The sequence below is a fragment of the Biomphalaria glabrata genome, chromosome 3, assembly GCF_947242115.1.
Source record: "Biomphalaria glabrata chromosome 3, xgBioGlab47.1, whole genome shotgun sequence".
In the NCBI taxonomy this organism is placed as follows: Eukaryota; Metazoa; Mollusca; class Gastropoda; family Planorbidae; genus Biomphalaria; species Biomphalaria glabrata.
The window spans coordinates 146,328-163,104 of record NC_074713.1 but is presented as its reverse complement, the minus strand read 5'-3'; the positions used below and the strand labels follow the sequence as shown (position 1 = coordinate 163,104).

Sequence of the window (16,777 nt, the reverse complement as noted above, 5' to 3'; positions counted from 1 at the left end):
TGTGGCTGGGTCTATGCTGAACGCCTTCAGAGAAGCTTTGAGGGTGTCCCTGTTCTTGGGAGCGCTTTTCTTCCCTTAATTGGCCATACAGTATAGTCGTTTAGGGATGCGGCGGTCTTCTATTCTGCAGACGTGTCCTGACCATCCCAGCTGGGACTGCATCAGGATTGTGTGGATGCTTTGGTGAGCCGCTCTTCGAAGGACTTCAGTCAGTATCTGGTATTTTTTCTTTCCATTTGACATTCAGTATTTTTCGATAATGAAATCGACCTGCGCATCGCCAAGGCAAGACGGTCTAAAACAGACGAGGTATCACAACAAATACAAAGCTAGGGAGCTAGGGATATATCGAGCTATCATCCTCACTACATTGCTCTATGCCTCAGAAACGTGGACAGTGTACAGAAAACATGCTAATAAGAAACTGAACCACTTCCACATGACATGTTTAAGAAAAATACTGATATGTCTAAGATCAATTAGATATTCATTATCAGTTCACAGCTAACTTCACATCCACTTTCACCTATTCTTTGGTCTGCTGGACCGCTGGGGCACCACACAAGATCTGTCAACCTTATTTCTCCATTCTTCTCTGTCATTTGTCTTTGATAGAATTTCATTCCGATGTTCTTTCTGAAAATATTGAAACCTGCCTTTTTACCTGCCTGGGTGGACCACTTCGGGTGTCGATTTTGTGTTTCCACACAAACTGTCTTTGTAACCTTGTTTTTAAAAGTTGCCATGATAATGTTCTCTCATTCAGTATTTGATCATTTTAATAGATGTAGATCTAGCGACTAGCCGCGCTAGGTCTAGAACAAAAACAAAAGCTTTACTTATGTGATACTCGATTTTATTTTTAATTTTGTAATAAATAATATTTGGCCTGCATCACAATCTGGCCGTATTTATTCTTCCTTGAAGTCTAATCTATATATATCTAGATCTATTTATAGAATCTATGTCACAGATCGTAATATAAACAAGCATGGCGTCTGCTACACATTTTCAACAAGTGTGCAGCTCTAGGCTAGCTATCTACGTTATCAATGAATGTGAGTGGCGATAGAAATATTTATAAAAACAACACAGAAAGTCTTAGTAAAAAAATTACGCCCTCACAAGACTAGATCTATCATTAGTATCATAATTATGTAAAGCCTAGATTTTAGTCTCTGCCAGCTCTGCGTCTAGAAGTCTAGAGTCTATACTCACTTTATACTGACATGTGGACATGTCTAGAACTAGAGTAGAGTCAAGACTGTCACTTTCACTTACTCTAGACTCTCAGTTTACTGAGTCTAGAATGAATACTCTGACTATAATTAAGTCTAGACTACTCTAGACCTATCTAGATAAGATCTAGTAATCTAGATCTTGACTAGAGGACTAGTCTAATGATCTAATCAGACTAATCTTATCTGATCTTGTCTAGTGACTCTAGAAGTTACTACTCTAGTCTTGATTAGTCTAGATCTAGTCTCTGGTCTAGCCAGTCGATTGGCCGATGACCTAGCCTAGACTATAGATCTAGATCTATTAGTTAGTATTGGTAATTACTATTTATTAGTCTAGATAATAGAAATACATTTCAATGAATTTCGTTGTTACTGACCCAACACTAATTGTAACATTTTGATGCAGTCAATCTAATAATCTAGTGACTAATGACTAATCATATGAATATGATCTATAATAACCTAGAATAGAACTTTAGATGTAGTACAACTAGTACTAATACTATATCTACTACAAGACAATCTAACTAATAAACTAGAGCCCTTTCATGGCTCCTGGCCTATCAAACTTTTATATAGTTTTATACAGCCCTATCCTAACTCCAGGCACATCTAATACAGCCCTATCATGGCTCAAATTACGGCCAATCTAACTGTATTAGTGTTATTTAATTAATACAGCTTTATTTTCACTCCAGGCCTGTTTAACTAATACAGCACTTTTCATGGGCTTATTTATATAATAATTTGGCTCCAGGCCTATCTACCTAATACAACACTATTTCAGCTACACGCCTATCAAAGCTCCAGGTTTATCTGCTGGTCATATTTAAATCTCAAATAAGTTAAATATAGGAGAGCATCGGAATGGAGTAGCACAGTTATTTCTCTCTCTCTCTCTCTCTATATATATATATATATATATCTTCCCTATAACATGCACATACGCCTACACAATAAACTGACTTTTGACCAGACTTTAGAAAACATTTTAAGTTCATTGATAACATGTGGAGCAGCTGTTCAACTATTCAAAGTCACTAGGATAGGTATTAATGAGTGGTAGATGCATTTTCTTTTTGGTTCTAATAAGAAGGTCACGGCAATGTCTTTCATTTATCAGATGTCTTTGTAGAGATAATTCTGTACAAACTGAAAATTAGGAAAGCTGTGTAAAAACAAAACCATTGTATTGTTAAATAAAAAGATTTACTGCTACATATAGGAAACCCTACTATTGATCTAATAGGGTTTTCTATAAGCATGTTCATCTTAATGTGAAAAGGGTAATCTATAAAATGAATGTCTGCATATGACTGTTAAGAATCTAAGCACTTCACCGTTAGGTGCCGAGTCCCAATGTTTCCCTTGTTTATTTGAATAATAATTTTAATTGTAAGCCCTAATATTTCTTACATTAAGTTTTTAGTGACTATATATATATATATATATATATATATATATATATATATATATATATATATATATATATATATATATATATATCTAGGTTTAGCACCAAGTGCTTGCATTTATTGAAATCATTATATTAGACATGCATATTGCAAGTATTGCTGTAGTTTATAAGATTTTAAACAAAAAAAAAAACAAGATTAAATAAAAAAAATATATATATTTGCAATAAACAATAAAAAAAATTTTAGAATTGTGTATTAATTATTCCTTTGGTTGTGTGTGCTACCAGGTTCCATTCATGAACTTGGAACCAGAGGAGGTGACCTCCACCACTATGAAATACCTGAAGACGGTTCAGATGCTAGAGAAAGGTCTACCACCCAATGATGTGGTCAGCATGTTGAAGAAGAAAGTTGAAGTTATGAAACAGAGAGTAGGTGTTTGTTTTCTATTTATTAGAGTTGTCATTTCTCAATTAAGTTGGCTACATTTAGATGTCAAGTTTTTTTAATTAACACATACATTTTTTTTGTCACGATACATTTTTTTTCAAAATGGCGCTGCACTGTGGCGACATGCAATTTTGTGCTTTCATTAATTAGTTATGCAGAGGAAGAAATTATGAGTGAGTCTGGTGTGAATGTACACTTTTGGTTTCTTGTAGTTATAATGTTTTTTTGTTTGGTGTAATGCACAAATTGTAAGACAAATTTCCTTACGGATAATAAAGATTATTATTATTTAGATGTGAAGTTTTTAGCTATGTTACACTAGATTTCGGGCATACGTTTGGATGTTTCCTTTGTTGTTACCACAATATAAATTGTTTTAGAGTGTGTCTCAGTAGCATTTCAGTACGAAGTAAGGTTATTGTTGGCAGCTTGAGATTTTCAATGGTTTCATTGTCATGGCATTTTATTTGGTTTGGTAGGCCTTGGTGGCACCCATCTCTTCTCCCAAAACCAATTATTCCTTGAGGCTTTCTTCAGACAATGGAAAGTATTACATGACTAATCCACTCATCCCTTGTTTAAGGTTGATGCTGGTTTTGATCAGTAATGCCATATGAAGTTCGTAAATAGTTCAGAATACTTATACAATTCGGGAAAAGAGAGGTGCAGGAGGAAATGTCTTAATATCTATTGCAGACATAATTAAATAATATTACATTCTACCCATACCCATGTGTCAATCTAGTCATGTAGACCAATACCCATGTGTCAATCTAGTCATGTCGACATACCTATGTGTCAATCTAATCATGTAGACCTATCCCCATGTGTCAATGTAGTCACGTAGACCCGTACCCATGTGTCAATCTAGTCATGTAGACCTGTGCTCATGTGTCAATCTAGTCATGTAGACTTATACCTATGTGTCAATCTAGTCATGTAGACCTACATTTAGGAAGTTGAAGGACAAATTCAAGCAGTCTTCTATATTTCACACATATTTGAGCTATTTAATTGGTCTATTAAAATTAAACATTGAAAATATAAAGTACAACAGTTGACTAAATGTGAATAGTTTAATATTAAGAAAGGGCTGAAGTTGATAGAACATATAGAATCAGAGAGTGATCGCAGGCTAGTGTAAGCTACAAAACAATAAAGTTCAATGAAATTTAAATGCAAATTTCTTTTTGATAAGACTTCCAAAATTTGAACAGCACAATTAAAATCAAAAGTTTTTTATTCTTCGCATTATATAAGTGGTGTGTAAATTGTACACTTCTTGAATTCATTTTATTCTTACTCTTGACAAATGGTCGAGCAAAAAACTTTTGTTATTGCATACATGTACTCACAGCTTCAGGTAATAACTGACATGAGAAACCCACATCTTAAAAAAATTTTGTTATTGCATGTGCTCACAGCTTCAGGTAATAACTGACATGAGAAACCCACATCTTAAAAAAAGGCACTGGGACTTGATCCAGGAAGCATTGAATTATAAATTCATCAAAGATGAGCCTCTAACACTTGGCCTGTTGATTGAGATTGATGCATTTGACAAGTCTGAAGAAATGATGGAGATAGCTGGCATGGCGTCCTCACAGGCAGCTCTGGAAGCCATTCTAAAAAAAGTAATTTAACACTAGTATTATAGATCTACCATTGTTTTGCATTTTTTTAGACAATTCATTATTAAGATGAAAATTATCTTAGATTTTTAAGTGTTTTACATTTAGTCCAAATTCTAATTATGATTGTTGGCTACTTCATAATTCTTATAGTAGGCAAATGAATGCATCATGATACTATTTTTAAAGCACCTTTGACAACATTATTTTAACCACCCTTATTGACTTTTTTTAAAAACCAACTTTGGTGGCCTCATATACACCTTTGGAGAACTTACTTTAACAAGCATACTCTATGTTAAAGTTAGTGACTTTGGTATTGATTAGTGTCACATTATTGTTTTATAGCTATCCTGGCATGCACTAGTCAGGGATCATGGAATACAATGATTTATAGTGTTTATTATTTTTCACGTCTGAAACAAGGGTCCACAGTTGAATGGTGGGTAATAAGTCTTGTTCTGAGACCACATGGTCAGAAATCAGTAGACGCCATGGACATAGAAGAAGATAGATGATATATGTATTTGAGTAATTCTGTTGGACTACATTATCAGTTTATGTGAAGTATTACATGTGATTTCTTGATGGCTGAAATTGCCAGTATATTATGAACTGTTGTTTTATTTTAATAAATGTATATCTGTTAAGTCGACTTGAATCAGTGAATTTTAATACATGTTGTGTTGTGCTAATTTAAGTAGACATACCCGACGACAAGTAGTACAACAAATCGTGGTGTGAAGAAGGATATTTAATTAGTACTCAACAGACATTATAATAATACCAGAAGAGGTATTAAAATAATACATTGAAAAAGATAAATTTACAATTAGTAATTCATTGTTTTGGTAAATTCCACTTTAAATTATATCAAACTTATGTCTCAATATCTTGTTCAGGTGGTGGATGCCTGGAAGCATGTGGAGTTCCCTGTACTGCCTTACAAAGATCAGAAAGATGTCTATATAATTGGGAGCACCGATGAGATTCAACAACTGTTAGATGATAGTAACATTAACATCCAGACCATTCAGTCATCAAGACATGTAGGTCCCATTAAAACCAAAGTGGAAGAATGGGCAGCTAGTCTCAGTTTATTTAATAAGACTTTGGTAAGTAGTTAGAAGTTTAGAATGTACACTTTGGTTTCTTATAGTTATAATGTTTTTTGTTTGGTGTAATGCACAAATTGTACGACAAATTTCCTTACGGATAATAAAGATTATTATTATTATTATTCATAATGAAGTATTAAAAGTTTAGAAAGTCTTTCACTTTGTTGTTTCTCCCAAGGGTTCCTCCATCCAATGTTAAATATATATTTTATTAAGTTTCCTGACCTGTATTAACCTGTTTGTTGCCTCTGTATATTCTTGGTTTTCCAGTTGATATTCAGAGGCCATGGTGGCTGATTGGTGAAACACTTGGCTTCTAAACCAAGAGGTCTCTGGTTCAAATCTTGTTAAAGACTGGGATTTTGAATTATGTATGATGCTCCCGAGTCCACCCAACTCTAACTCATTCGTTGAGAAATGTAAAGAGAGTTGTTTGTTGTGTTGGTGACATGACACCCTCATAAAGTACTGAACAGAGAAACTGATGAACTTTATATCATCTGCTCTATAGATTGCAAGATCTGAAACATCAATGTGTACACTTCCGTTAATCTAACTCAGTGTTTTCAAAACTTTTTCCTTAATTGGACACTTTGTACATTCTGAGTATTTAGAGGAACACTTATTTTTTAGAGAGGTTAGAGTTAGGCCTACTAGTTGATCATTCCAGTAGTTTTCAGTAGTAGTATTCCAGAACTCCTATTCAGGCCTCGTAGTACACATTCGGGAAACACTGATATAACTCATCAATCCCGTCCTCTTTTTTTTTTTTTTTTTTTTTTTTTTTTTTTTTTTTTTTGAATTTCTTTCCTATCATGTTATTGTTATTTTTTTTTACCTTCTTACATACAATTTATATCCTGTTTATTTTCTTTAAAATATAAAGGTCCTATTTTTTTTTCAATTGCTTTTTGTCTATTTCAACACATCTTACCTCTGTTACAGTTTAAATCCACCTATCTGACTTTTATTCTATCAAACTTTTTGCTACCCCATTGTATCCTAATTCATTATACTACTATCCTAGATCCTTGTTCCATGGATTGCAGTTTCTTTCCCCTGTCTTTAATTTTGCCATCTCAGTATGAAATAGATTTATTTTCCAGGAATCATGGATCAACTGTCAGAGGACATGGCTATATTTAGAATCAATTTTTAGTGCCCCTGATATTCAGAGGCAGCTTCCAGTGGAGGCCAAACTGTTTGTTGAAGTTGACAGATCTTACAAGGAAATTATGAGGAGAGTAAAGAAAACTCCTCTTGCTATACGTAATGGAACACAGCCAGGTTTGTTTTCAGTTCAATTTTTTACTTCTTAGCCCTACATAATAAATATTTATTTCATTGATATAATCAAAGCTATGGTAATATTTACATTGTATATATATATTACTGATTATGATTATGGCTCTTAATCTTCAAGTTCATTAGTGTAGTGCAACCATTTAAATTTTAGAGCAAGTATCAAATGTAGGCACAGGGTTTGAGAAATCTGTTGTCTGATTCTATTGAAGGTGTCAAAATGTCATTACATTTTTTTTTTTTTTTTCTATTTCAGTAACTTTAGGAAGTATTTGAACAAAACATAAACAAATATTTAAATGAAACATTTCTGCATTAAAAGTAATGAAATCTTTACAGGTCTCTGGGAAACATTTGAATATAACAATGAATTATTGGATAAAATTCTGAAATGTCTTGAAGCCTACCTGGAAACAAAGCGTGTCACATTTCCAAGGCAAGATTTAAGCTTAGCTATAGACAGAAATTATTGTTAAGCTTTAGGTTAGATTACATGCACTAATAGAATCAACGACTTGGTTAATGCTCTAATTAACATAACCTAACGCTAACATGAATGATTAAGTTAACACATAGGTACAAACAGTACACTAAAATCTTTATTTAAACAAATGTCTCTTCTTTATGTCAAGAAATTTTCTTCAAAAAAACAATTATTTAGCTAAAGATTTATTTTATAGTATTCACAAGCAATTTAAATTTTGAATCTTTTTTTCCCAAATAGAATGCTTCCTTTGTTTTATAATTTAAATAATTTTTTGGTCCAATTTTCTCATTTAAACAAACTTTTTAAAATGCAGAATATTAAAAAAACAACTTTGGGAGCTTTGAGTTACCTATAGATGTGATAGCTAAGAAAGTGAGCTAGTGTTTTTTTTTTAGAAGAGATTAGATTGTATTTTTGTCCATATAATATTTGTAGACGGCATAATTTTCTGTCTCTTCTAAGGTTCTACTTTCTCTCCAATGATGAACTACTTGAGATACTTGCACAGACTCGAAACCCATTGGCTGTGCAACCACACTTACGTAAATGTTTTGATGCTATACACAGACTAGAGTTTGCTGTGGTTGAGGGACTTCCACCTGGTATATTTATAGTAGCTTAATAGTGTCTTCATATTTTCTAACTCAAAGCTTGAAAAAATACAAGTAATTTATTACATTTATTTTTTAACTACAGAGGAAGAGATTCAATTTACAAATGACATATTAAGCATGATATCACCAGAAGGAGAGAAGATTGGATTGGGCAAAGTAAGTAGGTTTTTTTTTTTTTTTTAAGGATTTAATGGCTTTGTAATACGTTTTATTAAAATATGGAAACTGATTAGCTTTATATCTAAAATATGATCAAAGACAGGTGCATAAAACAAAAAGAAAACTTAAATAAACCCATGCTTTGTCTGTATTAGAAATGGCAAAATATGCTGGTCACTATTGGGTTTGCAAAGTCATGAGAACCACTATGTTCACCCTGAATCTTTAGAATCAAAGACATTGCCATTAAATACATTTTGCTAACTACTCTGTAAAGCCTAACAAAAAATGGAGAGTTTAGTTTTATGTCATTTTAAAATCTAATTTGATTGTGACCTTAATATTACATTTTCTTTCTACTAAATGTATCTATAGGCCTACTTATATTGGTGTTAGGGACAGTAACAATGATAATGTATTTAGGTTGTAGCTTCAAAGTCAAACATGCCCAGAATTTAACAGAATTAAATGCTCCAAATATAAAAATTTGTCAATTATTCAACAAAGCAGATTCTAATATCAAGGAGAAATGTTTACCCCAAATTATGGATGTAATCTGTTTTACTTACAATTCATTCTTTTTATAGGGCTTGAAGGCAAGAGGTAATGTCGAAGATTGGCTCGGAAAAGTGGAAGAAGCCATGTTCGCCAGTATACGACGATTGTGCAAAAAGTCAATCAAAGACTATGAGACAATGTCATTTCTTTCTTGGATTATGTCAAATGCTTCACAAGTAAGTACAAAACTTTCGTATGTCGTTAACTTCTCAAGATTGCTTATTAGGCGACAAAAGTATTATTAAAATTTCTTCATTTAATTAGTTTGAATACAGAAATAATGAGTACTATTACAATTCTATACTACTACTATTCTTTTGAAGGAATTATTTATTATGTCTATCAGATAGAATGGCTTTTATAAAATATCTGCTATATTTGATAAATAAAATATGAAATTTTTTCGATTTTGCAGCTTTGTTTAGTTTATGCATTATCAAGAGAAAATAAACATTTTCTAATGACATAGCTACACTACAATTAAAGACAGTTTTGGGCTGTCATCAGAATGGTACTATGTTAGAACCCTGCAAGTTGTCATCCCCTGCCATGCTGCAGGCTTTAATTAATAACCTTCAATTTGGAAGAAACGTCTGAAACGTTAAAAACAAACAAATTAAAATCAATTGGGCAAAGTTGGTGCAATGTGTGGCTGAGAAACAAAAAAAAAACGCTTAGCTATTGCTTGGCCACTTTGCAAGGGGGCTCAAGTTCAAATCAGACTTGAACACAGTTGTGTTTGCAGGAGGTAAACCTTCTTCTATGCCCCCTTCCCACCAATGATCCACAAAAGAGATTGGACCATAGTGCACTGAGCATGCTATAAACATAAAAGCAACTAATAAAAAAAAGTATTGATTCTCAGAAATATTTTGGGAGAAATTATAAACTAGGAGGGCTAATTATAAATTAATAGGACACTCTATGTTAGTAGAATAAATAATAGACTACAAGGACACATAATTAACTATTTGGGCAAATAATCCACTGTTAGAACAAATATTCCACTGTTAGAACAAATTTAGATTGATTTGTGAAATAATAAACAAGTAGAACAATATAGGTACTAGCAATACAAATCATAGAAAAGAAGAATAAATTACTTATTATTAGAACAAGCTATTAGGTTATAGGACAAGAAAATAACAAAGTAGAAAAACAAGGACAGTAAGACACATATTGATCTCAGACTTTTGTATATGATAGAGCTAACCATTTTTATCATTGTTCTTCAACATCAATTCTGTTCTTAGGTTGTTCTAACAATATGTCAAATGATGTGGACCCGTGATGTCACAGCTATTCTTAGAGACTCTCGAACAGTTATCAGGGGAATGAGGGACTTTGAACAAAGAAGCTTTACAGTAAAAATTTTTATTTGATTATATATTTCACAAAACTTATCTTTTCTACCATTATGTATCAGCACTTAAAATGTATCAGTACTTACAAAATGACTTTCTATCAATCTATCAACAGGAGTTAAATCTTCTAGCTGGGGCAGTGAGAGGAGAACTTCCTAAACTGGCACGAGCTACACTCTGCGCTCTTATTACAATCAATGTTCATGCACGGGACATAATTTCAGAAATGGTGAAAAAACAGGTCAGACATTTTTTGATATTGAACTTTTTCATCTTCCTAATATTATTAAATTCCATTTGATGGCTAAATCAATTTTTTTGACATCATTAGAAAATACATATTGCTTCTTGCAAAAAAGACCAACAACTAGTCTTAAAAGATGACTGGTGAAATGTGCATTAAAAATTATTTTAAATGAAATGTATTCATTGTAAAATCTGTAATGACAACACCTTATAGTGCCCCAAGTACCCTATCTATCCCTCCATGCTGTGCAAAAAGAAAGACCGTTATGTGTGACCCTTGAGGTAACAGAAATGTTTTACATGCAGCCCTGAGATTACCAAAAGCTTTAAAATCTTGTATTAGAATGTAATATCTATAGTTAATATGTTAAAAATAGTAAGTTTGAAAAAAATCAAAGCTTTACAAATTAATCAGTCAAATGGAATTTTAAAAATGGTAATCCGTTGTAAAAAAGACAAAATCCTAATTGTCCTAAATGTGGTCCAAAAAAAAAAAAAGCATTTAGAAAAACATCATTCAAATAAAAACTAGATCTTCTTTTTAAAAAGATAGAAAAGAAAAATCACAAGTTACAGTTTCATTCTTTCTCTTTTACAAACTGTGTTTTGGGAAAAAAATTTGTTTTTAAAAATAAAGAATAGTTTTGGTTATGGTGATGAAATGTAGCACAGTGCTTTACATCTTTTACATTTGTAACTAAAGGACTCATTTTAGTCTTTTTAGGTCCATGTCATTATCATCTGAATATAAATAAAAAATCTTTCTGGGTTCAGTATAATGCTAGGAACAAAAAACAAAAATATTTTTCTCTCTGTATGTGAATAGAAACATTGCTTGTGCATTGGAAACATTTACAACCTACAGGAGATATATCTTATAAATATGTCTAGTTGTAAGTTGTAGCTGCTGGCAGTTTTAAAATCTCTTTAGCCAAGTTTTTTTGGTGTGGCATTTCTTTTGATCTACTAAGTCTTTGCGAATTCAGTCTTCGTCTTATTCCATTTCAATCTCCTTGGGATTCTTTCATTTGTTTGTTAAATGAAGAAACAACAAAACTTGTGTTAACAGGTATCAGAACTTTTAAGTTTTGACTGGCAAAAACAACTCAGATATTATTGGAATATGGAAGTGGACAACTGTGTTGTCTGCATGTCAATTGCTGTCTACACCTATGGCTATGAGTACCTTGGAGCCTGTCCTAGATTAGTGATTACACCTCTGACCGTAAGTTTATTGATATGGGTATTGTTGGACTATTTATATTTATCCAAGTGACAGGGCATATTTGTTTGATCAACTGACAGGATAAACAATTGAATAATTGGCAGGATAAAACATTTGAATAAAGGGCAGGATAAAACATTTGAATAATTGACATTGAATAACTAAGCCGACATATCTTTTTCATCAATGATTATTAACTGGACCAACATGTTTAACAAATTTACTGAACACAACAGAATAAAGTGCTAATAAATTGTTTAGTTTGTAATAAACTTAATAGAAATGCTTTTAGTTTTTAAAAAAGCAACTACTTTTGTGTAGATCACTACTTTTAAATTGTTAAATTCTCAGTTGCTTAACTAGCCTGAAGATTTTATGATTAACATATAAGTAAGCATTAGTAATCTAGTTGAGACTATTAAATGGGAGCTCATAGTATCTTAAAATTATGTTGGGAATGCCAGATGTTACTTTTTGACAAATAGTTACAAGCCTTTGGTTCACTGAAAGCTCATTCATAGAGACATTGACAAAACTCTTTCTTCCTCATAGGAGGTGAAGTTTCTTCTTTCTAGTTTATGCATAACAACAGCAACCATCTCTATCTTTAGTTTTATAAACATGCCACATTGCTCATTAATAGGACAGATGCTATCTCTGCCTTATGGGAGCCCTACAACTTGATCTAGGTGGAGCACCTGCAGGTCCAGCTGGTACTGGAAAGACTGAAACAACTAAAGATTTGGCTAAAGCTTTGGCTATATGGTGTGTAGTGTTTAATTGTTCAGACAGCTTGGATTATAAGGTGATTAGGACCTTAAATATAATTATGTTTCTTTTATAAAGACTTTATTTGAATTAGTGAATATTGAATATTTAGTTCAAATTATTCATTGACTTAAAAGAGACGCCATGGCTAAGGGGCAGACAAACCATAGCTAAATGGTATAGAGAAGCTTACTTTCATTGAAAACACCATGGCTAATGGCTTACATATTGTTGTGACTGATCAGAATGCATCAAATCATATGAATAGAAGAGCATATAAATGCTTGGGAAGACATGGACATGGATCTAGACTTCACCATGTGTAGAGAAGTGGTAGAGAGACATTCATTGAACAGCCATGTAGCAGCAATGATGTTGTAATTATCTCAGCTGACCAACCAAGCTAAATGGAAAAGACTGGAACTACCAGAATGAATGGGAAAATGCCTATCAAAAATAGGGCTCTATAGCCCCAACAAGGAAGGCTCTATGTGATAGCCATAGTCATCTTAGGACAGAGGTCTATCAGTGATGATAATAATTATTCTATGGTTTGACTCCTTCAGCTATATTAATGTTAATTACATTTTTATTGAGCAATTATTAGATGTTATATTTTATGTTATTGTAACATAACTGATAGTTTCAATTTCCATTGTATTCTTCCAGATGATGGGAGGATTCTTCTCTGGGCTAGCACAGTCTGGGGCCTGGTGCTGTTTTGATGAGTTCAACCGAATCAATATTGAAGTTTTATCTGTTATTGCTCAACAGCTTATTACTATCAGAAATGCCAAAGTAGCTAAGGTAGGATTCAAAAATAACATAGGCATGAAGCAAAAGCAGCAAATATGAAGCATGTCTTACCACCAAAGAAAGTCGATTAAAAAGTGTAGCCTGAAAATAAATAAAATAATAACTAATCAAGATAAAGTGACTTTATCAAAATGTAATTACTTTAATATGGTTATCATAATATAGGATAAACTGTTATAAAGACAAAAATAATTATTTGCAAAAGAATCTAATGAGAAAATAATATTTTCTTATTGAACATTGTGCATGAAAGTAAATACTTAGGCTCTAAGTTTCTGAATGAAGATTTCTTGTGTTTTTATTAGGTCTTACGACCCAGATGAAAGTTTACCTTTATTAGATTATATTTCGGCATGAAACTCAAGGCCTACATGTTTTTTTTTGTTATTTGTTTTTGGCATGAATCTCAAGGACTACATTTTTTTTTTTTTTTTTTTTACATGAAACTCAAGGCCTACATGCTTGTCTCTAGTGTTTCAATCTAGTCCTTTATTAATCTCCATTATTGCCTGCTAAAAGAAGAGTGTTTTTGTTTAAATATTATATGGAAAGGGAGTTAAATAGTCAATGTAATTAATCAGACTAAAACATTGTTCTCTAGAAAAAGTGGCGAACATCGTTAGGCTTGGTTTTTTTTGGCATTATTATTTATGAAAAGTGTTGCAGACTAAGAAATAAATAACTTCAGTTGTACAAGGCACAGTAAATAAAGACACCATATAAACTCCAATAAGTCCTTCATTATAAAATACAAAGGTCAGTGTGAGAAAATGTACCTCATTCCTATTCAACTTATTCTGCTCCTCACAAGTCTATAGACTTCTCTAAGTTGTAGATTTTGAATAATGGGATTGGAATTTTTATACTAAATACTACTGCAAACTTTCCCTATAATAATCAAGTAGATACACGTGTCTATGTAAATATGAATAAATCAGCCACTCTGATTTAAAAAGCGAAACAAAATCAATCTTTCAAAGAGTTATCAGAATAACACACCAATATTTCATTAGAATAACACACCAATATTTCATTAGAATAACACACCAATATTTCATTAGAATAACACACCAATATTTCATCAGAATAACACACCAATATTTCATCAGAATAACACACCAATATTTCATCAGAATAACACACCAATATTTCATCAGAATAACACACCAATATTTCATCAGAATAACACACCAATATTTCATCAGAATAACACACCAATATTTCATCAGAATAACTTACCAATATTTCATCAGAATAACACACCAATATTTCATCAAATTAACACACCAATATTTCATCAGAATAACACACCAATATTTCATCAGAATAACACACTAATATTTCATCAGAATAACACACCAATATTTCATCAGAATAACACACCAATATTTCATCAGAATAACACACCAATATTTCATCAGAATAACACACAAATATTTCATCAGAATAACACACCAATATTTCATCAGATTAACACACCAATATTTCATCAGAATAACACACCAATATTTCATCAGAATAACACACCAATATTTCATCAGAATAACACACCAATATTTCATCAGAATAACACACAAATATTTCATCAGAATAACACACCAATATTTCATCAGAATAACACACAAATATTTCATCAGAATAACACACTAATATTTCATCAGAATAACACACCAATATTTCATCAAATGAACACACCAATATTTCATCAGAATAACACACCAATATTTCATCAGAATAACACACCAATATTTCATCAGAATAACACACCAATATTTCATCAGAATAACACACCAATATTTCATCAGAATAACACACCAATATTTCACCAGAATAACACACCAATATTTCATCAAATGAACACACCAATATTTCATCAGAATAACACACCAATATTTCATCAGAATAACACACCAATATTTCATCAAATGAACACACCAATATTTCATCAGAATAACACACCAATATTTCATCAGAATAACACACCAATATTTCATCAAATGAACACACCAATATTTCATCAGAATAACACACCAATATTTCATCAGAATAACACACCAATATTTCATCAGAATAACACACCAATATTTCATCAGAATAACACACCAATATTTCATCAGAATAACACACCAATATTTCATCAGAATAACACACCAATATTTCATCAGAATAACACACCAATATTTCATCAAATGAACACACCAATATTTCATCAAATGAACACACTAATATTTCATCAGAATAACACACCAATATTTCATTAGAATAACACACCAATATTTCATTAGAATAACACACCAATATTTCATTAGAATAACACACCAATATTTCATCAGAATAACACACCAATATTTCATCAGAATAACACACCAATATTTCATCAGAATAACACACCAATATTTCATCAGAATAACACACCAATATTTCATCAGAATAACACACCAATATTTCATCAAATGAACACACCAATATTTCATCAAATGAACACACTAATATTTCATCAGAATAACACACCAATATTTCATTAGAATAACACACCAATATTTCATTAAAATAACACACCAATATTTCATTAGAATAACACACCAATATTTCATCAGAATAACACACCAATATTTCATCAGAATAACACACCAATATTTCATCAGAATAACACACCAATATTTCATCAGAATAACACACCAATATTTCATCAGAATAACACACTAATATTTCATCAGAATAACACACCAATATTTCATCAGAATAACACACCAATATTTCATCAAATTAACACACCAATATTTCATCAGAATAACACACCAATATTTCATCAGAATAACACACCAATATTTCATCAGAATAACACACTAATATTTCATCAGAATAACACACCAATATTTCATCAGAATAACACACCAATATTTCATCAGAATAACACACCAATATTTCATCAGAATAACACACCAATATTTCATCAGAATAACACACCAATATTTCATCAGAATAACACACTAATATTTCATCAGATGAACACCCCAATATTTTATCATTAGCACACACCAATATTTCATCATAAGCACACACCAATATTTCATCATAGGCAGTGTTTTTGTTTTAGTTATTTTTCCAAATTCTATGTGTCAAGCAGTTTCTTGTATTTTCTAATGTTGCAATTTAAAACTTTCATATATATATTTTTTTTTTACACCACACCATATATTAATATATTCCTGAGATCGTCATAATCGTTATTTCCAATTTAATGTTGACTATTCATTATCATTACCTCTGTTTTAGTGATGGTTTGAGAGGTGGGTGCGTTTATTCTAACTTTTAAAACCCCTAGATAGAAGCTTGGTAATTGCATGTAGTGCATGTATGTTTCCATGTTGGTTACGGTC

The 16,777-nt window shown here is 31.8% G+C and overlaps 1 protein-coding gene across 20 annotated transcripts in view; it reads left to right on the top strand.

Annotated features, from left to right (window-relative positions):
- Positions 1 to 16,777, top strand: part of LOC106070553 (dynein axonemal heavy chain 6-like) — a 136,922-nt gene that overhangs the window by 57,241 nt on the left and 62,904 nt on the right. For 17 of the 20 annotated variants that reach the window (XR_008776877.1, XR_008776875.1, XR_008776876.1 and 14 more), the window contains 13 exons: positions 2,947 to 3,090; positions 4,534 to 4,743; positions 5,643 to 5,855; positions 6,965 to 7,145; positions 7,500 to 7,596; positions 8,110 to 8,249; positions 8,344 to 8,417; positions 9,008 to 9,154; positions 10,232 to 10,342; positions 10,458 to 10,583; positions 11,658 to 11,813; positions 12,457 to 12,618; positions 13,251 to 13,388. Coding sequence is in view for 16 of the 20 variants with exons in the window: in XM_056022908.1 (XP_055878883.1) it covers positions 2,947 to 3,090; positions 4,534 to 4,743; positions 5,643 to 5,855; positions 6,965 to 7,145; positions 7,500 to 7,596; positions 8,110 to 8,249; positions 8,344 to 8,417; positions 9,008 to 9,154; positions 10,232 to 10,342; positions 10,458 to 10,583; positions 11,658 to 11,813; positions 12,457 to 12,618; positions 13,251 to 13,388 (1,899 nt within the window). In the remaining 4 variants the exon portion in view is untranslated. The remainder of the gene's footprint in view (positions 1 to 2,946; positions 3,091 to 4,533; positions 4,744 to 5,642; positions 5,856 to 6,964; positions 7,146 to 7,499; positions 7,597 to 8,109; positions 8,250 to 8,343; positions 8,418 to 9,007; positions 9,155 to 10,231; positions 10,343 to 10,457; positions 10,584 to 11,657; positions 11,814 to 12,456; positions 12,619 to 13,250; positions 13,389 to 16,777) is intronic. The other 3 variants (XM_056022901.1, XM_056022904.1, XM_056022911.1) reach the window with 3 other exon arrangements.